The sequence below is a fragment of the Oikopleura dioica genome, chromosome XSR, assembly GCF_907165135.1.
Source record: "Oikopleura dioica chromosome XSR, OKI2018_I68_1.0, whole genome shotgun sequence".
Lineage (NCBI taxonomy): Eukaryota > Metazoa > Chordata > Appendicularia > Copelata > Oikopleuridae > Oikopleura > Oikopleura dioica.
Window position 1 is genome coordinate 677,121 of NC_137294.1, and position 27,344 is coordinate 704,464.

The 27,344-nt window shown below is 42.6% G+C and overlaps 5 protein-coding genes and 1 long non-coding RNA gene across 9 annotated transcripts; 4 read left to right on the forward strand and 2 right to left on the reverse strand.

Moving 5' to 3' along the window:
* The first annotated feature begins 247 nt into the window (after positions 1-247).
* On the forward strand, positions 248-744 carry LOC145709546 (uncharacterized). The gene is made up of 2 exons (XM_081787234.1): positions 248-492; positions 533-744. The coding sequence occupies exons 1-2, from the start codon at positions 249-251 to the stop codon at positions 664-666; spliced, it is 378 nt and encodes a 125-aa protein (XP_081643360.1). The 5' UTR covers position 248; the 3' UTR covers positions 667-744.
* A 1,264-nt stretch (positions 745-2,008) lies between these two features.
* On the forward strand, positions 2,009-3,871 carry LOC145706697 (uncharacterized). Its single transcript, XR_014134703.1, has 4 exons — positions 2,009-2,065; positions 2,576-2,768; positions 2,967-3,079; positions 3,636-3,871. It is a non-coding gene; the product is annotated as an uncharacterized LOC145706697 (long non-coding RNA).
* A 2,115-nt stretch (positions 3,872-5,986) lies between these two features.
* On the forward strand, positions 5,987-12,090 carry LOC145706686 (sodium- and chloride-dependent taurine transporter-like). 2 transcript variants are annotated; one of them, XM_081784113.1, is made up of 14 exons: positions 5,987-6,140; positions 6,634-6,715; positions 8,562-8,621; positions 8,751-8,807; positions 8,855-8,928; positions 9,675-9,944; positions 9,985-10,217; positions 10,290-10,557; positions 10,606-10,817; positions 10,888-11,024; positions 11,109-11,263; positions 11,318-11,494; positions 11,542-11,733; positions 11,782-12,090. In XM_081784113.1, the coding sequence occupies exons 3-14, from the start codon at positions 8,582-8,584 to the stop codon at positions 11,926-11,928; spliced, it is 1,962 nt and encodes a 653-aa protein (XP_081640239.1). In that variant the 5' UTR covers positions 5,987-6,140; positions 6,634-6,715; positions 8,562-8,581; the 3' UTR covers positions 11,929-12,090. The 2 variants fall into 2 exon arrangements, with proteins under 2 accessions (XP_081640239.1, XP_081640238.1); XM_081784112.1 differs by having other exon boundaries at positions 6,017-6,140; positions 6,631-6,715.
* Positions 12,091-13,692: 1,602 nt separating this feature from the next.
* On the reverse strand, positions 13,693-15,131 carry LOC145707885 (uncharacterized). Its single transcript, XM_081785468.1, has 5 exons — positions 14,489-15,131; positions 14,299-14,444; positions 14,118-14,249; positions 13,923-14,070; positions 13,693-13,873 (listed from the first exon to the last, which is right to left on the reverse strand). The coding sequence occupies exons 1-5, from the start codon at positions 15,086-15,088 to the stop codon at positions 13,784-13,786; spliced, it is 1,116 nt and encodes a 371-aa protein (XP_081641594.1). The 5' UTR covers positions 15,089-15,131; the 3' UTR covers positions 13,693-13,783.
* Positions 15,132-15,614: 483 nt separating this feature from the next.
* On the reverse strand, positions 15,615-27,342 carry LOC145707084 (liprin-alpha-3-like). The gene is made up of 18 exons (XM_081784563.1): positions 26,916-27,342; positions 26,307-26,610; positions 25,407-25,655; positions 24,813-25,103; positions 24,603-24,745; positions 24,445-24,480; positions 24,014-24,187; positions 18,463-18,551; positions 18,180-18,417; positions 17,885-18,132; positions 17,655-17,832; positions 17,430-17,513; positions 17,143-17,235; positions 17,010-17,092; positions 16,820-16,969; positions 16,654-16,774; positions 16,429-16,609; positions 15,615-16,359 (listed from the first exon to the last, which is right to left on the reverse strand). Exons 1-18 carry the CDS (start codon positions 27,297-27,299, stop codon positions 16,322-16,324), a joined length of 3,084 nt encoding a protein of 1,027 aa, XP_081640689.1. The 5' UTR covers positions 27,300-27,342; the 3' UTR covers positions 15,615-16,321.
* LOC145710124 (uncharacterized) lies at positions 20,769-23,984 on the forward strand. Of its 3 annotated transcripts, none has more exons than XM_081787823.1 (8): positions 20,769-20,976; positions 21,266-21,396; positions 21,444-21,606; positions 22,005-22,159; positions 22,208-22,557; positions 22,608-23,106; positions 23,314-23,458; positions 23,509-23,984. In XM_081787823.1, exons 4-8 carry the CDS (start codon positions 22,009-22,011, stop codon positions 23,756-23,758), a joined length of 1,395 nt encoding a protein of 464 aa, XP_081643949.1. In that variant the 5' UTR covers positions 20,769-20,976; positions 21,266-21,396; positions 21,444-21,606; positions 22,005-22,008; the 3' UTR covers positions 23,759-23,984. The 3 variants fall into 3 exon arrangements, with proteins under 3 accessions (XP_081643949.1, XP_081643948.1, XP_081643947.1); XM_081787822.1 differs by having other exon boundaries at positions 20,769-20,972; positions 21,435-21,606; XM_081787821.1 differs by having other exon boundaries at positions 20,769-20,972.
* Positions 27,343-27,344: the final 2 nt, after the last annotated feature.

The following is a 27,344-nucleotide window of genomic DNA, read 5'->3' on the forward strand; positions in this document are numbered from 1 at the left end:
AAAGCTATGATGAAAAGCCGCGTAGCGGCTTTTTTTCAATCAAAGCCGCATAGCGGCTTTGCTAAGATTACAAATTCGATGATATTTGAAAGATCTAGAGAAGCCGCTTCGCGGCTTTGGTTTGAAAAAAGCCGCTACGCGGCTTTTCATCATAGCTTTTTCAGGAAACCTGACTCAGGTTTCCTACAATGGTTCCTGGGCTTAGATAGGTAAATGTGTCAGTAACTAACTTTCGTTTTTCAGAAAAAATGCACCCAGCTGGAACTTGCGCTCAATTCAACCTGGAGAGCGCGAGCTGCACGGAGGACTGGGAGAGCTGCCAGAAACACATCCAGTACTGCCACGAGCGGATGGAAGCGCTCACCAAGGGCGGCATCAATCCCGACATCACCCCCAAGAGCATGGTCATTGTTGACATCTCGCTAGCGTATATTTGTATGCTCACTGCTTTCATTGGCGCCTATTTCGCGTACGAAGACTATCAAGACTCAGGTTTGCAATCAAGGAAGAGAATTCGTTTCTGAAAGTGTAGATTTAGAGTATGAAGAAGACTCGGTGGACGACGGTGGAGCACCGACGGGCGGGAACAACGGCGGCCCGAGGCAGTGCTACACCCTCGGCCGGGCCAACCTCGAACACTCGCCCAAACCGTCCCAAATGGTGTGACGCAGCAACTAATCTAGACTTATTAAAATATCCTCGCGACCTCTCTTTTTCAAACTCTTCAAACTTCTTGAAACATTTGCTGTAAATAGCGCACAGAATATTACTGTAATTTCTTCTTCTTCTTCTTTGACCCTGTTAAAAACTCAAGTTCCCACCAACAAGCCAAAACATTAAAAAAAACCTGTTTTTTTTTATAATCAAATCTTCAAAATCAACGATCCTGGGCTCAGTACTCTGTGTAGGAAACCTGACTCAGGTCCTGAAATCCATTATAGAAAAGCCGCGTAGCGGCTTTTTTACAAAACGAAGCCGCTTTGCGGCTTCGCAAAATATAATTTTAATCTATATTTAAATACTGGCGAAGCCGCTTTGCGGCTTCGTTTTCAAAAAAGCCGCTACGCGGCTTTTCATTTCGGCTCTTCTCATACTGACTCAGGTTTTTCTATACAGGTTGCAATTTGCAACGATCAAATTTGCAGCAATAGGAGCGTTTTTTTTTCTTCCTTCTTTTTTGTTTCTCATGAAAAATTAAAGAAATTCATGATCGTAAAAGCAATGTTCAATTAATCAGGAGCGCACGGGAGAGAGCGAAAGTGCGGCTAAAAGTTCTCTAAAAGAAGAGAAATCTAATTAGAATGAGTGGCGCGGTCAATTAGACAGGAGCATGTTTGGGTCCATGTTTTAAATCAGTGTAAAAATTCGACAACAAATTGATCGAGCAATCTCGCCAAGCAAGAACAACTTTCATTTCGCACTCGATAGGGCACAAATCACTGTATATACGCGTCAACGAAGCAGTCAACTTGCGAAACTTTCCAAAAATGATCTCCTCTTCTTTTCATTATCGACTTACTACTATTTACCTGGGCTCGGCAACCTGAGTAGAAACCCTGAGTCAGGCTCTGAAAAGCAAAAATGAAAAGCCGCAACGCGGCTTTTTGAAAAATGAAGCCGCATAGCGGCTTCGCAATTCAATCACTTTTATCTATTTTTAAACACTGGCGAAGCCGCTTTGCGGCTTCGTTTCTAAAAAAGCCGCTGTACAGCTTTTCATTTTTGCTTTTCAGAGCCTGACTCAGGTTTTCTACTCAGGTTGCCGAGCCCAGCTATTTACTCTCAAGGTCAAACTCTTCTGTAATCGTAATAAATCGTGAGTTTGAAACTCTTCCTTTTCAAAAAAGAATAAAATCCAAAAGAAAAGAAAAAGGCCGGATAAGCGCCGGTGATTAATATCATTACCGGGTTCACAGCTCGCAGTCCAAGAGTCTAAGCCTATCAAATTCATCGTAAAAATTAAGCTAATTGATGAGTCTTCGACCCAAAGAGTGCGAAAGTGTTAAACTCGAGTACTATGAAAGAGATTCAACTTTTGAAGAAGAAAATTTGACAAACAAATCTTGTAAGTTTGAGTTGAAATTAACTCGGAGCAGTTTCAAGTCATCATCATTATTTATTTAATGAAAAAAAAGGATTGACGAAATTAATTACTTTGTCCCTGGGCTCGGCAACCAGCGTAGAAAACCTGAGTCAGGTTCTGAAGAATCTTTATGAAAAGCCGCGTAGCGGCTTTTTGGAAATAAAGCTGCGAAGCGGCTTCGGAACATTACTATTTCAATCATTCTTAAAAAATTGGCAAAGTCACTTTTCGGCTTTATTTTAAAAGAAAATTAAAAAAAAAATTAAAAAAAAACTACGCGGCTTTTCATATAGGCTCTTTAGAACCTGACTCAGGTTTTTACACAGGTTGCCGTCATCTAATTTCTTGAGGAACAAAGCCTATTTTAGCTCATATTTTGGTCCCCGCCAGAATGTACTGCGATATTGCCCCCGGGCTATTAGGGCGCTAGAAAATAGCAGCTAGAAGTTAAATTTAAAATGCCGTTGAAAGAGCATCACAGTGAAATTTCAGTGATGGGGAGGTGGGAGTGCTTCCACAAATATCTTCCCTGGGCCTGTTGCATTTTTTTATCGCTCTTCTTGTACATCAGAGAATACGAAGTGCTGTCGCTCGACTTTCAATGGATCACCGACGAATTTCCTCGTGCAAAGGCTCCTTCAAAAACGTTGCCGCAAAATACTTCGTCTAGCCAAGCAGGAAAGTGGTCTTTAGTGTAGGCTCAAAAACCTGTGTAAAAAACCTGAGTCAGGATCAAAAATTACCAATATTTTTATCTACTTTTTAAACGCTGGCTAAATGCTTTTTAAAACATCGTTTTTGTTACCCTGTTTCAAATCCTGACTCAGGCTTTCTACACAGATTGCCGGACCCTGACTCAGTCGACCACCGAAAAAGCCGACAGTGTATTTTTCCTGAAAACATACAAAACTGGCAGTTCGACGCTAGCAACAATATTTTCCCGCTACTGCTACACTCACAATAAGTCGATGCTTTTGACGACTCAAAATGTTGGATGTAAGTGCTTAAATTTAAAGACACCAGAATTGATATACGACCGGATGATAATCACGTAAATTATCTTTTTTCTTTCAGCTTACTTTTGACAAGAATTATGGCTAGTCTTAAAATTCCTTTTTATTATTCAATAAACGCTGCATAAAGCTGGGCATTCTGTGCAGAAAACCTGAGTCAGGGTCTGAAAGAGCTTAAATGAAAAGCCGCGTAGCGGCTTTTTAAAAAACAAAGCCGCAAAGCGGCTTCGCTAGAAAATAAAGATAGGTTTAAAATCTTATTTTCGAAGCCGCTATGCGGCTTCGTTTTTAAAAAAGCCGCTATGCGGCTTTTCATTAAAGATTTTTCGGACCCTGACTCAGGTTTTCTACACAGGTTTTCGACCCAGATAAAAGGTATATAATTTAATGAAAGCTATAAATTATAGCTCCAATAGAGGCTTTTCTATTTTATGATCGAGGAGAATATTTAATTTAAAATGATAATCCAGCTTCTGGACCCACTAAGCCGCGATAAAAACCGGCTGGATTCGGCATCATTGGATTGATTGCATCTTTAGCGCATTTGTTTCCTTACGGCGAGGCGGAATTAGCTGAGCCACTGAATCCTGACGGGCTCGGAATTATTGGCTGGCAGAAGAAGTCAAAACAATATGATTTCGTCGCTAATCATATGACGTACAATTTCACATTCGCGGACGAGTATCTTCCCACAGCGAAGAAGATCTCGATTTTGAGACACCCGTCCACTCACATGACCAGCACGTGGAAATACTACTTCAACCCGATGAGGGATAAGGAAAGCGGAAGAACTCTTTATTGAAGACAGTATCAATTAACTTGTGTGAACATGATAACCTGGGCTCGGCAACCTGAGTGGAAAACCTGAGTCAAGCTCTGAAAAGGCTAAAATGAAAATGAAAAAAGGCTTCGCGGCTTCGATTTTAAAAAAGCCGCTACGCGGCTTTTCATTTTCGCTCTTCCAGAGCCTGAGTCTTTCCTTAGCCCTCCCTGAAGACCCTGACACAGGTCTCTCTTTGTCTGTTCGTAAAATAACTCATCCGCTCTGAAAGCAAGTTCGAACCATCTTCCCTTCGCTCTTCGAAAAAGAAGAAGGAAAAGAACGCGTTTCTTTTCTTTACGAGCTTTTATCCGACCCAGTTGATTTCTACAAGAAATCCATGCTCATTCCAGACCCTTCCATGTGGAAAAGGCACTTGCTAAGGCCTCAGTTGTGGAGCTTCTTTGGACCAGAAGTGACGACGATGAACTTGGATAGAGACGTTGTCAAAGCTTACATAGGAAGGGTCGATCTTTTCTGAATTGAAATCAAGGAAGAGAAGAAAAAGATCCCCCGAAAAGAGAAAATCCACGGGCATTTTGACCTAATCCTGATCATGGAATATTTCGATCTCGGACTGGCTCTTCTGTCATTTGAACTCAACTGGCCGCCATCAGACCTGGCTTACTTGCCGATGAATAGCGGGAGAAAACACAGCCAAGAAGCGAAGGAGTATCACGAAGAATTGGTGCGCGTGATCAACTACCCCGATTTTATGCTGTACGAGCATTTCAACAGAACGTTCTGGGCGAGAATAGACGAGATAGGGCTAGACATCGTGCAGCGGCGAGCTGATGAGATAAAGTATCAGTCTGAGCAGCTCGCAGATGCCTGCCAAGATGGCATCCGACCCTTCATGAAAGCGCTTTTCAATTTTGCAAAAATAAGCAACCTATTACAAATAAAAGAATTACAAACTGGACTCGGCAACCTGTGAAGAAAACATGAGTCAGGTTCTGAAAGGGCTAAAATGAAAAGCCGCGTAGCGGCTTTTTTATAAACAAGCCGCAAAGCTACTAAATCAAAAATATATTCAACAAGAAATATATTTGCGAAGCCGCTTCGCGGCCTCGTTTCATTTGAGCCTTTTAGAACCTGACTCAGGTTTTCTACACGGTTTGCCCAGCTCCGAATTGAAATTTTATTGACCAAGTGAAAGAGCTAAAAAAAAGAAACTGGGCCGGAGACATGGTGCTGCTCCCAAAGCTGCAAAAAGCAAAAGAAAACGACACTTTCTGCAGATTATCGACAATGCAGGGAAATGAGCTTTCGAGCTTCATGGTGAATAGGCAAAACAGACTCGTTTCGGGCTGGACTTAGTTCTTTTTAAAAGTATCGCTGAACTCTTTCTTTCTCAATTCTGTATCTTCAAGGTTCTTCAACTGTACAAAGCAATACACAAACAACAATAATTACTTTTCAAAAAAATGTTTCATGTTAGATTTTGTAGCCCTCGGAAGTCTGGCTCGGCAACCTGTGTTGAAAACCTGAGTCAGGGTCTGAAAGCTGTAAAATGAAAAGCCGCAAAGCGGCTTTTTAAAAACGAAGCCGCGAAGCGGCTTTGAAACAATCATCATTTTGATCAGTTTCTTATTCTTTCCGGCTTCGTTTTTTAAAAAAGCCGCTAAGCGGCTTTTCATTTTACATCTTTCAGACCCTGACTCAGGTTTTCTACAAAGGTTGCCAAGCCGAGTCGGAAGTACATTCATACGTTCTGATGAATTTCAACAATAAATGCCAAATCAATCGTTTTATCCGGAAAAATGAATGAATTCAATTACTCCTTGAGAATCGCTCATTTCAAAACACAATCGTAAATAAATTGTTCCAACTATGTGCTCTTCAATAAAGGAAGAATCAAATTGCTCCAGTCATCAATTGATTTCCTACCCGACGAAAAGAAAGCCCGCTATTTCAGCAATTTCAATTCTAGGAATCAAACAAAAAGTATGTTTGTTTAATTTTGAGCAGGAGTAGCAGAAAGTATTGGGAGGATGGGAATGCCCATGGGAGTGGCGGATTTCCACTTCTATTGGAACCCTTGAAAGTTATATTTTGTGTTTTTTTGCCCACGAGCGGCGCTCCGAATTTAGGCCGTTACCGAAACGCCTTCTCGGCATTCGACCAAAGCCACATTCTCCATTCCGCGGAGAACGAGACAGAACAAAAAGACGAAGAAAAAAAAAATAGGGCAAATCCCGTATTTCTCCTCTTTCTACTAAAAGTAGGCTTTAATTTTCTTCTAAATAATTCTTAAAATATTTTATAAATTAAATCTTTAAAAAAAATTGAAATAGAAAAAATTCTGAGAGACGATTCTGATTTTTATCTATTCGAGTTAAATTGATTCATAAATCAAATAAAAACCTGTATAAAAAACCTGAGTCAGGGTTCTGTAACAAAGCCGTAGATTACAATCTTAATCTATTTTCGGCCCTAACCCTGACTCAGGTTTTTTACACAGGCTCCTTAGACCTGAGTAGATAGGCTCGGCAACCTGTGCAGAAATCCTGAGTCAGGATCTGAAAAATCAGTAGCGGCTTTTCTCTAAAAACTTTTCAGATCCTGACTAAGGTTTTCTGCACAGGTTGCCGAGCCCAGCAGAGTAAATAATATGGTAGTTAACTGTAGTTGACATTTTCTAGCGCCTGAGGGTGAATTAAAATTGTTTTCTTTAGCTACTTCTAAATTTCTTCGTTGACTATTTTTTTAAGCAGCCGTGACTCGTAATAAGCGTCCCGGTAAAGAAAGAAGAAATCGAACTTCTATGCACAGAGGACTCGTGAAGAACTACCTAAGGTACGTCCCAAAAAAAACCAGCATTTTTCAGTTTTCAGTTAATCGATTCATGCCCAAGTCTAAAACATCGATTTATTTCTTTCCAACCCTTTTCAAGGCTTCACTTCAAAAATATGCCACTTTTCATCCCGAATTCGATTATTGACTATTTTTTCCATAAAACTGTCGACTGGGCTCAACAACCTGTTTAGAAAACCTGACTCAGGGTTCTTAAAAGTTTAATAAAAAGCCGCATAGCGGCTTTCTTTAAAAACGAAGCCGCAAAGCGGCTTTGCCAAAATAATCATGTCAATCTATCTTTCAAATGCTCAGGGTCCTGAGTCAGGTTTTCAACACAGGTTCCAGAATTCAAAAATATACTGAGAAAATAATTTTGGCTAAGCCGCTGTGCGGCTTTGTTATCAAAAAGCCGCGGCTTTTCTTAAAAGCTCTTTTACAACCCTGAGTCAGGTTTTCTAAACAGGTTGCCACACTCAGAATCGCAATCATTCATTTTCCAGCAAAAACTGTCGTCATAATCAACTCGCTATTAAATTTATTTGAGAGGAGCATTTTCCCACGACTGAAAAATAATCTTATCTTTCATCATCGTTTTTCAGCGAGGGACAAAGAAAAGTTCAAATCTGCTTTTCTTCTTTTCAGCAGTTTAAAATTCGCAATTGTTCTTTTTGTCTTTCAAAGCTGCAAGTTGACTTCTTTGTGCATCTCTAGCTCGATAGGAAATAATAGCGAAATGGAAAAATTGCTAAATTGAAGTGAGAAACTTCGAAATTCAATTTTTCATTTGACGATGATGGTGTTTTTTTTTAATAAAATAGGCGGGGTAAAAAACTTATTCAAATTCAATAAAGTGAGCTTATTTCCCAACTCTTTCAAAATCGCGCAGATAAGGGGCGTGGAAAACCTGTGTGAAAAGCGTGAGACAGGGTCCTGACTCAGGATACCCTCTGGACTCCAAAAGGAACTTTAAGGGTGTCAACATCGATTAGGTATTGGTCAGTCTTGCTTGTCGAAAACCTGTTCCAAAAGTTCGTCCAAATCGATGTTGACACCCTTAATGAAAAGCCGCGTAGCGGCTATATTTTGTATAAAAACCGCCGAGCGGCTTCGCAAATTGATCATTTCAATCCACATCTTTATTCTAGCGAAGCCGCTCCGCGGCTTTATTTTTAGAAAAGAAAATATCAAAAAAACTGACGGTTACGAACGTCACGTGGTGTTTCGCGTTTAACGACTTTCAAAATAGTTGACTGGAAACTTAGTTGATTGAACTTCTTCTTTTTTTTTACTCCAAAATTTCCTCAAAAAATATATTTCTTTTGCAAGCGAAAATAACAGAGGAAAAGTATGAATCGCATATTACAGTAAATTGACTGCAGGATCGCGAAGCCTAGGCGAAAAAGATAATGCCCCCATTTTCAACTTTGGCGCTAATTTTTCGCTAAACCCTCGATTAGTAGTGACTAGCTAGACGATTGTACGCGAGCTTGAAATTGCGAGTGAAAAAACACAACAAAAACTTTTTCAACACTGAGAGCTTTGAAAGCAAAAAGGGAGAAGAGCGGCTTTTTACTGGATTTGTCAATCTGGCTCATCTCATCCTTTTCTACTTCAGCCAAGGGTGCCTTTTTTAACGCTAGAATAAAGAGATAAATCGATAAAACAGCTTGATTTTCTTGGTTTTATTGAAAAATATTCAATTTAAACTATTTCAAAAACCAGTGTAGAAAACCTGAGTCAGGCTCTGAAGAACCATAGCGGCTTTTCAAACAGGCTCTTCAGAACCTGACTCAGGTTTTCTACGCAGGTTGCCGAGCCCAGACTTGATAATCAACCTTTATTTCAGCAAAATCCTGAACCTGCATTATGAAGACCTTCTGCCCTATAGAAGGCGAAAGCAAGAGAAAGCCACGAGTTACGAAGTGAAACCCCTAATCTTAAAAATTTCAAAGATAGGTAATACCTAATAGCCTATTAGTAATAGGTATTAAAACTCATTAATTGATGAAAGAGACCACACGCGTAACTCGTGAACAGGATCAACGCGAGTCTCGATATGACGATTCGAGCTGTGATGGAAGAGAGAGTACAGGTAATTACAGCTTCGCGAGCACTTAATCTGTTTAACGACACACGCAGTTTTATCTGGCGACCAGTTGGTCGACCCACATCTCGTCGACTCTGGCCTCATCCCCAAAAAGAAAGATCAAGAGGTATTTTCTAACACTCAGTTTTTCCCCTTGCCCCGCGCTAGAACATACCGGTCCCGCAGCCAAGGACACACACAGTGTAATTGAAAATTAACGAGTTTCCCTGAGCTATCTTTCCAAGAGCGATAAATACTTAAGCCGTGCGGATCTTGTGCATTTTTTATTGAATTATCTTTTAGAAGTCTTTTACAGTCTTTTTTCATTCCAAAATAGACACGTCATTGAACTTTTCAGCGGAAGAACCAATCTTATATAAGCTCTGACCGTGTTAAGCCCCTTTTGTTAACGATACCACGTGAGTTGAGGTCAAATAAGTAAATACCTTACTACTGCTAATTCGAGTTTTGCGGTAATGATGATCAGATCGGTTCTTTCATTAAAAAAGCGCTTATTCTGGGCTCGGCATCCGTGCAGAAAACCAGAGTCAGGTCCAGAAGAGCTTAAATGGAAAGCCGCGTGGCGGCTTTTGAAAACGAAGCCGCAAAGCGGCTTCGCAACATCAAAATTTCAATCTATTATTAAATAACTGGCGAAGCCGCTACGCGACTTTTCATTTGAGCTCTTCTGAATTCGCCGAGCCCATCCGCTATTTATTCCTCGTTGATTGCAATCAGGCTTTGGTCTTTTTTCAATAGAGCTTTGTATGAAAAGCAACTGTTTTGCATCCCTGGGTGAAAATAGGCTGCGATCGCCTTTCAAGGACGACAAAGAAATGAAATTTGAATAGCTCTTAAACTGAGCTGTTTAAGGAGGATGAGGATGGAGTGAAGGGCCACGAGCGCGTACAATGGGACAAGCAGCGCGAGTTCATCCTCTCCGTCGCCGGCGGCTTCATTGGACTTGGCAATGTCTGGCGCTTTCCATATCTCTGCTACAAGAACGGAGGGGGCGCGTTTCTCATTCCCTACTGCATCTTTTTGGTCATCGGTGGAATCCCGATTTTCCTGATGGAAGTGGCGCTCGGGCAGTTTATGTCTCGAGGTGGAATTGAGGCCTGGAACTTGGTTCCTATTTTCAAGGTGACTCTTCCTCTCTCCTTACGATATTCTATTTCTCCAGGGAATCGGCTGGGCTTCGTTGGTAATCGTGTTCTGGCTGAACGTCTACTACATCGTCATTCTCGCCTGGAACCTGTTCTATCTATTCCAGGCGTTTGACCCCTCCCTGCCCTGGACCAAGTGCGATGGCTGGTGGAATACTCCCTGTTGCTCGACAACTTCGGTGAACGGCACTTTGATTAAACCGGCCGCTTGCAACTCCTCCGTCGATTTCCCAGAAAACGAGTTTTGGAAGTAGGTCAATTACAAATTATGCCTTCATTCGCGCAGAAAATCGCATCAATTTATTATTTTGTTTTCCTTTAGAAATCGAGTTTTGCAATTGACTGATGATCTTGGCACGCCAGGCGGCCTGCAGTGGGAGCTGGTGGGTACACTTGTCCTGAGCTGGATGATCTGCTACGCGTGCATCTGGAAGGGCGTGAAATCAACTGGCAAATCGGTTTACGTTACATCCACATTCCCGCTCATCATGCTTCTCGTCCTGCTCGCCCGAGGCGTGACCCTGCCCGGCGCCGCCAAGGGCATCGAGTTCTACGTCAAGCCCGATTGGAATCGCTTAGCCAGCCCTGACGTAAGAATCAAGCCATCTTCAGCAGTTTTGAGCGGATCAACCGTTTAGGTCTGGAAAGACGCGGGCACGCAAATCTTCTTCAGCTACGCAATCTGCCTCGGCTCGCAGACCTCGCTGGGCTCGTACAATAAGTTCTCCTTTAACTCATTCAAGTGGGGACTTATCCTTTCCGGTTTTAACTCAGGTGCGTCCATTGTCTCTGGATTCGCCATCTTCTCCGTGCTCGGCTACATGGCTCAGGAAATCGGCTGCGAAGTCAGGTAGTAGGATCATCATTTGCCAGCGCTCAAAAGGGGGTCTTCAAAGTCTTCAAACAATGTTTCTTTTCAGCGAGGTTGCCGAAAAGGGTCCAGGATTAGCCTTCATTGCCTATCCCCGCGCCTTGTCAATGATGGCGTTTCCACAAATTTGGTCGCTGCTCTTCTTTGTAATGATTCTTCTCCTTGGACTGGCCTCGCAATATGTCGGTAAGAAAATTAGATAAATTGCAATTTCGGGAGATGAGGATCTCCCGATCGAGTTTCTGAAATAAATGATTAACTCGTTCCTAGCGGTCGAGGGAATGTGCACAATGATTGTCGATCTCAAGCCTCGTTTCTGGTACAAAACACCGTACAGGCGACCTCTTTGCGTAGCTGCGGCTTGCGTTGTCTGCTTTTTCTTCGCCCTCCCGATGGTCACTCGCGGAGGCATTTACGTCTTTCAGGTAATGCAATTATTGAAAGTTTGAAATCAAGGAAGAAACTCATCTCTTCTCTAGCTGGCGGACACGTACGGAGCTTCTGGACTCTGTCTTTTGTGGGTGGCGTTTTTCGAAACCTCGGTCATTTCGTGGATCTACGGCGTCGACAATTTCTACAGGGACTTGGACCGCATGTTCGGCCACAAGTTTCCCATCAAAAAACATCCATGGACTGTGTTTGCCTTTTTGTGGAAGGTAAGCGCTGTTCAAAAAAAGGATCAATTGGAAACCGCGATATTTAGTACGGCTCGCCCATCATCTGCGCCAGCACCTTCGCGTACATCTTCCTCGACTGGTCGCCAACGACGTATAATAATTACGTTTTCCCAGTTTACGGCGAGTGGATAGGAATTTGCATGGCTGCGTCGAGCATTTTACTCGTACCGATTTATGCCATCTATCGATTATCAACAACTCCTGGCACTCTAGCTGAGGTAAAAACACCCTCCTTTTGTCTCTTGTCGACAAACCGTTTTTTCTAGCGCTGGGAAGTGCTCACTACGCCCATCTTTCCCCGTGGACACCCTTACACTCTCAGTCGGTCGCTCAGCCCCTCCTCCGCCGGTTCCAACACCGACCCGCCCTCTTATCACGAAAAAGACGAGTTCTTGCCTCCCCAGAAGACCTAAAAAGAAAAGTCATATTCAAAAAGAAAACACGCACACTCCATGTAAAACCAGTCGGCCACAGTAACCCATGATCGTCAAACAAAAAAAAAACTCTGTTTCGTTTCTTATCCGATGATAAACCTTGTTGTTACCCTTCAAAGCAATACACTTTGTTCAGTTTGAGACGCGTCTTTCTTCATTTGAAAATTATTTGATTCGAAAAGCATGTAATTCCATTCTTGAGCATTTGCATTATCCCATTCTTTTCAAATCCAGTACGATTAAATTTTCTTTCCTGGCTTCGAGAAATAGATTTCTACGAAGCGCGTCTTTTCTAGACTTCTTTAGTCTCTCAGACCGGTGTAGTAGGTCGCATTTATTTTCTGGAACTCGGCTCGAAAGGTGTTTAAAACTTCGTGCACGGAGATTTTTTGAGCACTTTTCAAAAAATCAAGAGACGAAGAAGAAGTCAAACATGGCTCCAAAGAAGGCAAAACGGAAGATGGAAGGGAATGGAACTGGAGAGAAGCTCGTGAAGCTTGAAATCAAGGAAGAGAAAATGTGCGCCCATTGCAATAAACTAGTGTAAGTTATTGTCTATTTATTAATTTTTACAAAAATCTTCAAAGAATATCCTATCAAGTTCACGAAGAGGAGTATCTTTGCCAGCTTTGTGCTAAGGAACTTGTCTTCAAGTGGATGCAAGTTGTCACTTGTATCACTGATGGGCAAGTATTCGTCGAGGAAAGTATCCGATCCGTGGAAGAAAGTATCAGAAAGATTGAAGAAGAGAAGAATACCGCTGTTGCAGCAGCGGAACATGCTCAAAAGAAGATCGACAAAGCGACAGCGAAGTTGAGAGCCTTGGAAGGAGAACTAACTGCTAAGCAAGCCAAGAAAGTTCAGGATGAAGCGAAACTCAGCGGCTGCGTGGAGGATCTTGGACTGAAAAATTATCATTCAGGTGAAATGTCACAATTCTGCTCAGTAATTATCTCGCATTTAAGATCTCAAGAAAAAACAAGTCGAGCTGGCGAACAAACTTGGGAGGGAAGACGGATACGGCCATGCACACACTTGGGAGGGATGCCATACTTGGATGCAAGGTCTCATTTATCTCTGTCAGATGATCAGTGTTGGAATTACTAGAGTCCATCTCAAGGAAAATGATTAAAATGACATATTGAATTCTGACCTAATCAATTTTTAAAATCTTAGCACAGATTCCGCCAGAAAAATTGAATCCATGGCAGCCGATTACTCACAGCGGACATGGATGGGGATTTCTTCTTAAGTATAACAAGATATTCGATACTGAGGATTTCCTCACGATTCACCTCGAAAACATCGGTAAAATTGTTTTGAATTTGTATTACACTATATTCCTCTTTTAGGCCGCGACTTCAATTTCAATGTCGACGTAAGAATCCTCAATAATCGCGGATTCACTGAAAATGGAAATTTCAACGTCACCTTCATCCACGATCCAACCGGAAACAGCAAGGCTGTCGAAACAGATGGAAGTCGCGTCCGGCGACAGAAGGTCCAATTTATGGTTGAAAAGAAGAAGCCCTCAGAATATTGGCTTATAGTCAACTTCACTATTCGTCCAAAAGGAAAAGGTTTTGAGTAAAAACTGTGCACATGCGGCAATAAACCTCTTTAGAAATGAATTAAACTTTCAAATTGTATTGATTTCAATAGTTGCCAAATTTAAATGATTTTGTTTGAAACGAGAAACATGAAGTTAGTCTGGTCTCGCCTCAATCACTCAGCATTTTCAGATACAATAGAAAAAGTTTATTAAAAATATCTTTCTCAAAGCAACATTTTCAAAGAGAATCTGTAGAATTAGGCAGAATTTTGAGCCAATATTCTAGGGGCGGGAAAAGTCGGCGTCACAAGCAGGAGTACTCTGGTCCGTAATGTCTGGGCAGTTTTGAGTTGTAGATGTGTTCAGACAAAGCTAAAGAAAAATTATGAGTTTTAGTTTCCAAAAAAAGAAGAGTAATTACCTTCACTTTGCAAGAAAGCTTGAGACCGACAGTGGAATAGCTTCGAAAGACAAACGCATTGAACTGAAATTGCTGCGGTGCGCTAGTGCCGGTGAGAAATTCCGTAGTGGTCATTGTGTCGACAATGCTTGAGTAGCACCGATTCGACCTTAATTTTGAACATGTTTGAAATTGGCTGGCTCAAGTTTTTTTAACCTTAGGAAGGTGTAGCTCTTCTCGCTCGTTCCAAACTGGCACTCGTCGACGTAGTAGTAGATGTCGTCCATGCTCAAGGTGACGCCGATTTCGTAGTAAATTGGCTGCCCGATTGAAGTCGTCTTCGTTGTCCTTGATGAAACGTATCAAACACGCGGTTTTTACAGAAGCATCGTCTTACCTGGAGTCGATGGTCGTGTAAGAACTGTCAGTATACATCGTAATCGTGAGTCCAGCATCAGAATTCTCCGTCACAACTCCTTGAAGAAGAACATCGATTCCCACCGGCTGGGTGACCAGCACGCTCGAATCAGCACTATCCACGAGCTGCGAAAGAATAGTATTGACGATGAGGGGGGGCTTTAACTCACCTTGAGCGTGTTTCTAATTCTGTACTCGTTGTCCTCAACGTCATACGTTGTTCCGCAAGTGTCTCCTAAAGCCTTGGCGATGGTGATAACGCTGCTGCTCGCGTCAAACGCACAAGATGAATCCAATACTTGCGACATTTCAACAGAAGCGTCGCTGGTTGTTAAGTCATCCGCGGTCCCGTCGCAGCGATTGACGGAACCGACAATTTGACCGCTCGAATCCAAGTAGCTCGCGAGCCGAACTTGTTTCCCGGAATCAAGCGTCTCGCACTCAGATTGCAAAGCGAGGAATTCCACGCTTTCATCGCCGTTGTCTGCGAGAAGGGAAGTCAAACTCGCCTTCATACTTTCAAGAGTTCCAAACAAATCGTCGCCGAGGGTTGAAATTTGCGCCGCAGTGAAAACGACGGAGGAGATTCTCGGGCTATTTCGCGAGGCCAAATTCCCAATTGCAGTCACAGCCGAAGTAGTAGCGGTTAGACTCTCAAATCCAGCGAGAAAAGTTGTGGCATCGGAAATGCTCTCTCCAGACAAATCTAACACTGTTTCAATGTCGAGGGAAAAAACTCCCAAAAAAAAGTAGAAAGTAGAAATTCTCATTTTTTTAAATTTCAAAATGCAACGAAAAATGGGGTCGAAAATGGAGTCGAAAAAGTGGCGCTCGTTCGAACCGCTGGTGGGTGTTATTTTGCTTGCTTCGGTGCATAGTGAATCCGCTCATCCAGTAAATAGTTGTTGATGCATTTCACGCACTTGGTTTAAGATGGTTATCGAGTCGGAGAGAGTTCTAAGGACTGTTTTGTTTGGTTGAACATCGAGGCAAAGCCGCAGAGATTTGCCCTTGCCGAGTCGCTAGAATCGAACATGCTCCGTGTTAAATGGAGCACCGGTGTTTACTGCCTGTTCACAGCCTGCGATTTTGCTCAAAACATGAAAATAGGAGTCTTGGAAAAGAATCAATACAAACTGGACTCGGCGACCTGTGTTGAAAACCTGAGTCAGGGTCTCAAAGATCTCCGCGGCTTTTCAATAAAGATCTTTGAGACCCTGACTCAGGGTTTCTACACAGGTTGCCGAGCACAAAAGACGAGAGTTGATCCTTTTCCGATTTCGCTGCTTATCTATTTTGGCTGTTTTCTTGAGTCATATTTTATTACAGAATCAAGAACGCCACAAGTGGCAAAGGGTGGCACATCCGTCATTAAATTTACATGTGTAACATATTTTCAGGGGATTGAGGTAACTCCGCAGTACTCAAAATTAGTGGTTTGGAAATTAGGTACTTTTAGATACTTTCATTATTAGATAACTTTGAAGAATGCGATTGCGTCAAAACTAAGTGCTACTAGTTTTGACGCTGTATAATGAAGAACTTTTGGACAGGGAGATTGGTCGATAGATAGAGCAAGAAAAAAATATTTACAATTTTGAATGATTTTTTACAAAGCTGAACTCTTCAAAAGTGAAAACTCGGTTTTGAAGAAATTCATTTCTAAGTGAGGTGAAAGTGCAGGAATAAAGATTCAAGAGCGCTAGATGGGAAAATTATTATAATAATGGATTCTAATAATTAATAGCTTAAATATATATAAATATAAAAAAGGGATGAACGAGGAGTGAAGTTTCGTGAAGAGTGGTTTCGGGGTCATTCATTTTTCAAAAAGGAACATTTGATTGACACGAGGTTAGTGAAGATAAATAGTGCTAGTAGTGAGAAGGGTTGAAGCGTTAGTAGTGAAGTCTTTTCATTCTCGAGATTCGCAGCTTGTGAGGAAAGGTTGAAGCGTTTCTTTCTTTCTTTTTTTTTGTAATTTTCAATTTTGGTGAATTTTTTCAAAGAGGCGGGCGCGCTGGCGAGCTGTGCTGAAGCGCTGAAGAGGAAAATTAGCTCGATTTCGCGCGGTGGGAATTTATGAAAAATCAAGAAAGTTGCTTCTCACCGCTCATGGAGTCGTTGTGGGAGGAGGCGTTGGGAATTTTACGCGGGCTGGGTTCGTTGGAGCCGCTCTTTGCTCGACGGCGGTAGGAGTTGCGGTACGAGCCGTGGTAGTACTCGTCCACCGATCTGGTCGTGCCGGTCTGCAGCAGCTTGAGAAACTCGTCCAGCAGCACTCGGCGTTTCTGGGTTTTACATATATGATTGATCCAAAACAAGGGCTACTTACAGGATGATTGTTTGGAAGCTTGAGGTGGAGGGCCAGCGTCTCGACGTGAAAATCTTTTTCCAAAGCTATCACTCCGCCGTGGACGCCCGTGTCTTTCAAGTTCGACGAGAACTCTTGCAGTCTTAATCACACTTTTCGACAAAATAAAACAGGGATGAGCACTGACCCAATGGAATTAAGCCACTTGATCACTCGCGTGTTGCTCCAGACCATCACATCTTGAAGGTTGTCTTGACTCGCCTCCCGCCGCGCATCCAAGTCCGCCTTTGAGTAATCGAGCTGTTTGAGACAGTAGATGCCCCATTGGAGCGATTGTCTATTGTTGTTTAATAATTTGATAATTCATCCAAAACTACCTGTGATCAGCATCGACCATCTTCAACGTCGAGCGAAGGTTCTTTTTGTCCAAATGATCCAGCATCCTTGCGTCGACAAGCGACTAAAACAAGAAGAGACTACAACTCAAGTTTCTCAAAAATCATGAATTACCTCCATAAAATGACTTCTGTATTGAGCCAGGCCAAGGCTAGGAAGCCACTCGTTTCCAATCCACTCGTGGTTCATTTCTCCATAAGCCAAGTGCTAGAATTAAATTCAATCAGTTTCCTGAAGATTAAAAACGCTCGGATGAAAAAATAGAGAAAAATATGATGGAACGAGAGAAAGGAAGAGACAAAAATACATAACGAACATCGATGTAGACGGTCGGTGCAATGAAACTTGCTCGATTTTGAGCCCCTTTCATTGCAGGGTACAATCGGGGACATGAATCAAACCTCTGGCCAAAACGGCTCGTCGATTAGGTCAGTCTCCTCTTCCTCGAGGAGATCTTCGTGGCGGATCCAGACTGACCCAGTTGTCTAGTGTAGTTAGTCTTTGTTAGTTTTCGTTGTTTAGTTAAGTAATATAAGGGTTTACCAGGTAAAGGGTAATTGATAAAGAGTTAATCAGAATTATTAATTGGGATTATAATTTATAATGATGTAGTTTTTGTTACTTACAGATCGGGACGTAGAAGGAGCTCCGGGAGAGGTGAGCGAGAGCATTTCCTGAATAGCCAGACGGAGTTTGAGACGATGGAGGGGATTCTGAATGCCGATCTCGCGTTGAATCTGACTGTCAGAGAGACTAGACATGATCTCCCCACTCTTCACGTTGGCTTGACAGGCCATGACGTACCTATTTAATCAAACCGTAAATCAAAATTCGAGGAAGAAAAAGGGGAACATACCATTGAGGCATTCCAACCCACAGCTCAAGCCACGCGGTGATCGTCGCCCCGTTCCAGTTCGAGAACGGCGTTCGTTCGGCGCGAACCTTTTCCAGCAGCTCCATTTTCTTCTTGAGCCGCCGCTGCTGTTCGCGCGGATTCGAAGAGGACTCGGATTCCAGGGAGCAGAGTTTTTCAGACTTTGATGCAGAGCGGGACTTTTTGAAAATCTGAGAAATTGAAGCTTTGATGCCAGGTTTCTTGAGCTTCTGAAAGAATTGATGAGTTAGCTGCTCTTTTTTGATGATTTTCTTACTTTTGGGCGATTGATGCCCTGATCCTTGGACTTTTCAGAGCCCGAAAGGGAGTCTGAGCCATCCAAGACACTCTCGCCATCTTTGAGGCAGGAGTCTTTGCCAAGTGTGGAGCCGGAAGTATTTAAAGTGTTGAGTTCGAAGCTGCGATTTCCATTTCGAAAGGCGTCGTTGTCATAAAAGGCAGAATTGGTTGAGGGATAAAGTGGAACGTTCGTGTCGATAAGATCAAGCTCGCGACTGAAATTTGTAATTTGGAAATTTGGGAAGCAGTTTTTTTCTTACCCAGGAGAATGCGGGCGACTGTACAAAAATGGTCGTTCATTGTATCCGTCATTCCGCAGTGGGACGGATGTGGGAGCTTGCTTCTGTTTCTGAAAAAAAACGTCAAACGAGGAATTTTGCTGTATTCGGAGAAATCGAATGTCCTACAGTTGTACATCTAACTAAACAATCGCCTCCATTCATTTCCCGCTTTTACTAGCCATAAAGGTCATTCCTTGCCCCTAAGAAAACTTCATAAATTTTCATATTTTTTTATTAAATCAACCGTGCCAAGACGCGAATTCTGAAGTTTCAAGCAAGTTAATGGTAAATCTAATGTTTGGATTGGCACCAATTCGCATAAATTTATTTAAAATAAATTGAAATCAAACTAACAAATAAAAGATGCAAATTGGGCTACTTGTTGAAAGTTTGATCGACAGATCGACTTTGGGGACAAATTTCGAGGAACTAAATATTGGCATTGGAGTTACCCTGATCTGACGAATTCTGCCTTTTAACCTCGTTGTCTTCAGACAACCCTGGGCCAGGTGGCGTCAAGGGAACGGATCCAAACACTTTTCGGCGGAATTCAAATACAAAGAGAGAATAACAGTTTCATTGCCATATTAGCTTTTTCATGAAGGCCGCCCGATATCGCAAAAATGCTCAAACATTTTTTCAGATTTGCAGAAAAAAAAGACACAGATTCCTTTCTGCTGCAGAGACTCACATTTCATCGAGGAAGAGAAAAAATATTGAGAATGAAAGACGGAATTATACGAAGATAGAAAGACTAGTCTTTTTAGGTGAGAATTGTTGCCAAATCGGGGGGATCGGAAATGAGAATCCTGGACTCGAGGCCAACCGATAAGCTCGAAAACGGGGGAAATACTTTAAACAAAGTAATTGATAGTGGTCCACTGGCATTTATCCCGTCAGCTACTGAGATGACTGATATTTGTTCGAAAGTTATCCAACAAAATGGACCCACGAGTGATAATTTAGCTCGTATATTTCAAAACCTCAAAAACTCGGAAGAAAGGCCCCTTAATTTGCGCAGACAAAATAGCATCTTGGATTTATGGAAGGATTAACCGCATAAATACTGAATTCAATAAATTTGGCGATCCAAGCTGTGGAAAATTTGCGCATAGATTTGCGCGCAATGGAATTAAAGAATGCCACTCCTCGTATTGTCTATTTGGGGCCCATCACCGGCGCGGTCTGGTGGATCTGTGCAAATCTATCATAGCTGCGGCGGAAATCAGCTATCAAAATTTAGCCACGAGTCCATTGATAGATCACATTAGACCCAAGCACCGCTGGATTTCTTTTTGGGCACACACAGCTGCTGCGGAACCAGCACACACATAGACACACACATCAGTGGCATGTGCGGCTCAAGAAATAAACCAGCCTGGATTAAGAAATTCTGATGCCCCGCTATCGCTCCTTTTCTGACATGTTCTTGGTAGAGTCTAAGACGACAATTAGTTCCCAGGAGATTTCTTTTCAATTTCACCTGGCGACTTCAAATTGTTCGATTTCCAACAAACTGTCAAGCCGAGTTTTTGATTCTAGCTAATCGAAATTCTCTCAATTCGCTCTCAAGAATATCCTGTACATGCGCGCCGCCAAGAGGCCCGTTGTTTATTCGGATACTGATATTGTGATGTTTATTTCCGCCCAGATAATTCGGAAAGGAAGTTGGAAGACGCGCGAGTTCAAAATCTCCGCGTGCCTGTATCTAGGCTCAGTGTTGAAAACCTGAGTCAGGGTCTGAAAGATCTCTTATGAAAGGCCGCATAGCTTTTTTAAACAAAGCCGCTCTGCGGCTTCGCCAGAAATTGAAGTCAGCGAAGTTCGCGGCTCTTTCAAACCCTGACTCAGGTTTTCTACAAACGTAGCCGAGCAAAGTCCGTATGTGCTGAACTTAACTGTTCCTTCTATTTTCTTTCGAGAGCAAGAACTTCGCGCCCACCGTTAACATCATAATGTGCATCTGTTCAAATGACGAGGAACGCCATTTTCATGACGCCAGTTAGCTGAGTATGGATTTGCATACATCTGCCCGAATCTGCGCCGTCGGCATACAGTGCTATCAGCAGGTGCCGAGCGAGCGTGTGCCTAACACCAACACAACCCGTAGATGTGTGCACATTTAATTTTTCTAACCAAGAACAAGAAATATTCTAAAGAAAAAGACTTCAAGTCCGCTATCACCGAGGGTTGGCTCAGAGACAAAAATTGAAAGAGCGTTTTTTTTGTCTTGACTTGCCCCGGAGCGAGAGAGAGAGAGTGCCGCGCTCTAGCAGAGAGGGCGCTACAATTCTCAGTTATCTTTGCCGTTCACACTGGCCTTATTCAGAGCTCCGACCTTTTTGGGTTCGACGAGTCAGCAGAAAATCAACCCAGCAGAAAGAAGATAGAGATTGGGAGCGCGAAGAGGTCCACCGAGGCAACTAGCCTCTAATTAGAGAGTCCTTCAACAAAGCGTCTAATTATGCTGAAGAGGATCGCCAGGATATGTAGGTAGAAAAATTAATAATGAATTAAATAAATAGGAAGGGATTGAAACAATAATTAAATTGAGCGTCTCAATTCACGATAAAAATGATTGTGTACAAACATGTCATCGAGTAAACACATTCAAAAAATCACACAAAAGACGACATTTACAAGCAACTTCGAGAAATTGACTTGTTCAGCGCTCAGACCGCAAAAACTCAAATAAAAAAAGCCATTCAACTTGCCCTAGCCTCAAAAGAAATAAAGAAACACTCTTTTTCTCGATATCAGTGACTTATTTTTACTTTTTCAGTTTTCTTGGTGGTCTCGGTCGATTGCATTAAAAATACCTCACAAAAGATTACTTGCAGTAATTACAAGCGAATCCTGAGTGCGTCATTGGCGACTGCAAAAGACCTTCCTTTATACGAGAGAACTTACAAGGTAACAATTGACCGAACCTTCGTTTTGATTATATAAAGGGTTTTTAGTACTGCTGTGAATTGTCGAAAACGCAAAGCTCGGATGAAGAGCAGCGGATCATACTCGTTCAAAACTGCGTTGAGTCCTACATCAAGTACCGCAAAAACAGCCTTCCATCCCTCCAACTGCCAAATACCGAGCTTTCCCAGTCCCCCAGCAGTCGCCACAAAGGTAAAACAAACTCGCTAGCCGTAGTCTAAGAATTAATTTACGGCGAAATGGTTTCCGGCTGCGTTAAACTGTAGTCACTCGATACGAGTACGCCAACAACTTTTAATGGCAAGCCTCTAAAAACGAGATGGCCCTGCGTGAGAAGAAATGAGTTATCTGTCGCATTTATCGGGCCAAATCTTGTCGTTAATGCTTAAGTAATTAAACAACTACTTATGTCAATCGTAGATACTTTAGTGGCATTTTTCCAAAGCCAGAATCAACAGCAGGGGCACCCTAAATGTGCACAGTCACCGAAATAATTCGCCATTAAAGATTTTAGTGCTCCGAATAGGTCAGCTTATTCATCGAAATTTCATGTAGTAAAATTTATGGTAAATGTTTAATCTTCATCTAAGAGAAATGTGGCGCGCACGGTTCCAGCTTCAAAGTCCAAAACCGTCGAAAAATCCGAAAAATAAGGCGAAAACTGTACATAAATGCAAGTGCGACGAAGGTTGGAGAGGAAAACGCTGCACTAAGGAGCGCAAGAAGAAGAAAAAGAAGCAAAAATGTAATCTTAAATCGCTCTTTTCAACCATTCATTTTTCCAAAATTTCAGCAAAATGTAAAAACGGCGAAGAGAGTTTTCTGAACGGTAGGAGCAAGTGCATTTGCTTCAGCGGTTTCAAAGGCAAACGCTGCGGGAAGCGCGTTTCCAATGATGTCATAAGCTACGACCCTTCCTCGTACTACTCCTCTTCGAGCGTTTCGTATCAAGACAGCGAAGGAAACTTTTACGATTCCGGAAGTCATCGGCCGACAAAGTGCTCGTACGGCAATCCGGATCGACACTCTACCACTTGCTGGAACGTGCGTGTGGAAAGCAAGGGAAGAAGGAAAAAACGCCAGCTCAAGAAATTTCGAGTTACGTGCCCTCTTCATTCCTGCGCCGCGCAGCAAATTCCAAAGGTGAGTCCACACTCGAGGAGAAGCGCGATGAGTTTTTATATTAAATTAAGGGCGAAGAGAAAGACAAAGAGATCCAGGCGGAAATATCGACAGAATCGCCGCTGGAATTGACCGTGAAGACAGGAGTAATCGAAAAACATACGACGGAGAAGCCACTGCAAACAACGCATAAAACTTCTACGACTTTACCGTCTCCAACAATTCTTGTAACTACCAGCTCCAGTAGACCTAAAACTACAACTACCGAAAAGCCAACAACCAAAAAGTCGACAACAACAACGACAACCACCACAAAAACTACGATAAAAACGACTTCCACTACTTCAACTTTCAAAAAATCAACATTAAAAAGGACTTCAACGAAAAGTCCAATTGTCGAAATCGAAAAACTCTTCACAAAAGCGACGCTGCCCCCTGTTGGAGAGATCAACATCGAGTCCGATAGCACGGATGCGGAAGAGAAATCACCGGAAGGGGAGCAAGGTCCGATCTACACAGGCCGCAAAAACAAATTCCGCCTCCTGCAGAAAAACATGGCTGAAAATCCAGGTACGTTGCAAAGAGCAAGTTTTTCTGGTGCTAGACAATCCAGGTGAATCAACGCCGATCATGTCATATAAAAAACGATAATCGTTGTTGAATCACTAAAAAGTACCCTCAATCGGAAGTGTGTTGATTTTTCTGTCTAACCACCGCAGATTCTCGACGTCTGCGAATCCTTTTTTCTAGTTCAAAACACTTTAACAATCGATTAAGAGTTTTGCGGGGCAGGAGAATTGGAAATCAGAACAAAGCGATCAAGGAAGTGGTTTCGCTGCTTGTGCCCGGCTCACATGGAGGGGCGCAACTGCGAGCATCAGCTCAACTACTGCAGACTCTATTACGCGCAATATCAAAAGCGGTCCGTCTTCTTATAAAACATCCTTTCAAAGTAAAGCAAACTTTCTTTAGCCCATGCGAGCACTACTGCGAAAATGACGCGCGGTCTTACTACTGCGCGTGTCACAGCGGATTCATGCTCGCCGAAAACGGCTACAGTTGTGAAGGGATTGTAAATCGCTGTTTAAAAATAGCACCAGCAGATTATACAAGCACTAGCAAATACAATCCCTTTGATAGTTTCAGAGCTTCCGATTTCTACAAAAAACTTCTGGCCGACGAAAGTGAGTCGCTCTACCGCGTTTCCCGTGGGGAGCGCTGAAAAAAAGCGGCTGCTTTGTACAGTTCACCCAACGACCCTTGCTACAGTAGCAGCCAAACAAAAAAAAAACCAAAACAAAACAAGCGCAACACACTCCCTTCAAACCAATGCTCCCTCAAGTTCATCAGATCCATGTTCACAAGAAACAAATGACGCTTACTACTGTAAATACACTGTATACAAAAATGTAAAGATAGACTCGATAGTGCTACAAATAAATAAAAAACAACCCACAATTGTCGAATGATTGAATACCTGTAAAATGGCGATTTCGTTGGAGATTGCTTCTATTTGACTGGCTAGTGAGAGGACTTCGTTGTTGGGCTGTTTGGGGTGGGTGCTGGTGCTGTGAGCGTATCCGTAGGGACCCGTCACTATTTCGTCAGAGTCCCAGTGGTCATCGACAGGGTCTTCGATCGGCTGATAAGCCTGAAAACAGCCATCTTATTCAACTGATAAGAGCTATTAGCACGTTATTCATCGAGTTATTCATCAACTACTGTTTGTTTCCAAAACGAAACAGACTCTCAAAAGTTTCGCAAAACTCAATCAAATTTTTGCGATGATTAACTTTAAAATGTTTGAAAGGGGTGAGTTGAGTGTAATTCAAAAGTAGAATGAGTTATTTAAAGTTTTTAGTGAGGCGAGAAAAAGTTGTGATTAGTGAAGGTTGGTTGGGCCCTTACGAGTTCATCATCATCGGATTCAAAATATTCATTCAGCTGGAAATAGTGTGTAAATACAAAGAGCCAGTGCTTTGAAAATCACGAAAATATCGTGAAGATAAAGTAAAGTTTACTGTTCGAAAACAGTAATTCAGTTCAAAGACGAGGAAAAGTGTTACCTGGTAGCCACCAGGGAGACTGGGGATCGCTTGAAATGATTTCTCGACCATAATACGGTTGCTGAGCTCTTCGATTTGACGCCTCAGTTGAGAATTCTCCACAGCCAAGCGGTTCTTTTCTTCTAAGAGACTCATTCGATCACCTAGAAACAACGGTTAGGGTTTCTTTATGAGATGTACTCTTCCATGATTTCAATTTCGAATACTTACGAAGCTCTTTTTGCGTTCTCTGATGATTCTCAACCATCAGCCGATCCAGCTTTCTGGCCAGTCGGGCGGAATACTCCTCTGTCGATTTTTCCCTCGACCTGAGCGAGTTAATCTCTTCGTTCTTTTCCGCCATGTCCATTTGCAGCGCGTGAATGCGGTCCGCCATTTCTCTGACATTTTTCTCATTCGCATTTATCGAAAAATCGGACTGCTTCTGCTCGTTCACATGGCTCGTCCAGCGCTTTTCTTGGAGTTCGAGACGCTCGCGCAAACTTCGATTTCTTTCCTCAGCTGCGAAAATAATTAATTCAAAGAATTTTCGATTGACTTGTGTCTTTCCGGAATAATAAGAGTGCAAATTTCAACCGGAACAGCGAGTTTTCTCATCACAGTAAAAATTTTGCTTGGCAAGTTTTAAACTGCTTGAATTACTGCTGACAATCGAGAAACCGCTTGCGGCTTCGAGTAATAGAAAAAATAAGTCGCGGCTATTATCTCTTATTATACTCGAAGCCGCAAGCAGCTTCTCAATTTTCAGCAGTAATTCTAGTCAGAAATGAGAATCGCGGTAACTTTGAAGAAGCAAAAACAAACCTTTTGCAAGTTGATTTTCAAGAGCCGATTGCTGGGAAAGCTCCGACTCGAGCTTTTGATTGCGCTCTTGGTAGCTTGCATTTTCTCGTTGCAAGTTTAGGTAGCGTTTTTCAAGTGCACTGAGACGCTCTCGCGCTTCTTTTTCTCCATTTTTAAGCTCGTCAACTTTGGTCCGCAGTTTCCTCTCCTCTGCCGAAGCTGCTTGGTTTTCCCGCTGAAGGCGTTCCAATTCGATGGCGAAATCCTTCACTTGGTTTCAGCAAAAAATTGGAATCATAAAAGATCAAATGCGGATTTCTTCCAATTGCTTAATACAGTACCCAACTAGGGTCGGACCCCTTACTAAGGTTTCCTTAGTTACTAAGGGTAAGGGTTTTGAAATTGATGAGAATCAAGAAAAGCCTAAGGAAGGACTAAGGGCCTTCCTTACTAAGGCCTTAGTAACCTTAGTAAGGATTTGATTAGGTACGATTTGCAAAAATGTTCTTATTGATAAAAATAGCAATTATTTACGTCAACGACCCTTTATTTCGAACAATTGGGTATTTTTTTGCTGTCAGTAAGTTGGCAAGAGACATTTTTATTGAATTCCTTCACAACTCGTCCTTAATTCCTTTCCTTACTAAGGCTTTTGAAAAGGTTTTTTAATAAAAGCGCTCTTCAAATGCGCAGGCACACGAAAAAAATCCTTTTTAAAATCCTTAGTAAGGAAAGGAATTAAGGAAAAATTGCTAAGGATTGGAGATCCTTACTAAGGATCTCTGAAAACTCAGAAAGGAACTATGGTAAGGATTTTTTTCGGCGGAAATCCGAAAAAGGGTAAGGAAAAAATCCTTACCTTACTAAGGAAAGGACCCTTAGTAAGCAAAAAATTAAGGAAGGAAGTCCGACCCTAGGTACCCAATTTTCGAATTTGAAACCATTCCTTGCGAGTTTGCTCAATTTTGTTGAGCTCGCCGTTTGCCGCGTTATTTTCGGCTATACCGTCTCCCCAGGCCGCCCCTCTAGAGCCAGACTGGCTCTCGAGCTTCTGCTTCGCCTCCATGAGACGAGCCTCGAGCTCCTGGTTCTTCTCGACTTGGACGCGAAGCTTCTCTCGGACTTTTTCATCAAGCGCCTTGTGGTGTTCGAAGAGGGATTTCAACGCCTTCAACACCTCTACTTCGCTGGAGACACTTTGCTGAGCACCGGCATTTCGCTTTCCCTTATTAATATAAATATACATACATTTTTCGAAACGGAATATTGAAAAAGAAAGCGAGAGGGAGGGGAGAGAGTCGCATGCGTTCTCATTTGAGCTTCAACTTATTGACCTTGATTATTGCCCAAATAAGCAGCAAGAAGCCAGGGAAAGGGACTCGAGGAAAAAGGAGGGCAAATTGCTACTGCTCAATTATTTACACGAATTTACTAGCGCATACTTTCAGAATACTTTCTTCCTTCTGGCCTGGGCTTGGGACCCTGACTCAGGTTTTGCACACAGGTTCTGAGCTCTTTCTTCTTTCTTACCTGAGTCATTCGGAGCGAGCGCTCGTGCCGCATCACCAAAAATTCCAAATGCTCGAGCAACAAGCGCGTGTTCTGCCGCTCGGCCTTCAGCTCGTGAATCTCCTCCTCGAGCTCTAGAATGCGCTCCTTGGCTTCGCATAACTCTCGGCCAATGCCTTGCAGATTCGCCGGAAGCTTATCCGTGTTGATTTGCCGCAGTCGATCGATGACGGTGTTGAGTTGTTTGATCTCGTTGCGGATTTCTTGCGTCTCGGAGCGACTAGTTTGTAGATCATTTTGGATCCGATCTCGTTCTTCGGCCAGACGCTCGACCACGCTCTCCAACCCGTTTTCGTCCACGCCATCTTCATAGATGACGGCCATTTCATCGCACATGGCCGCCATTGCTATGCTTCTTCGTTAACTTCCTTTGCGGGGTTCTTTTTTCAC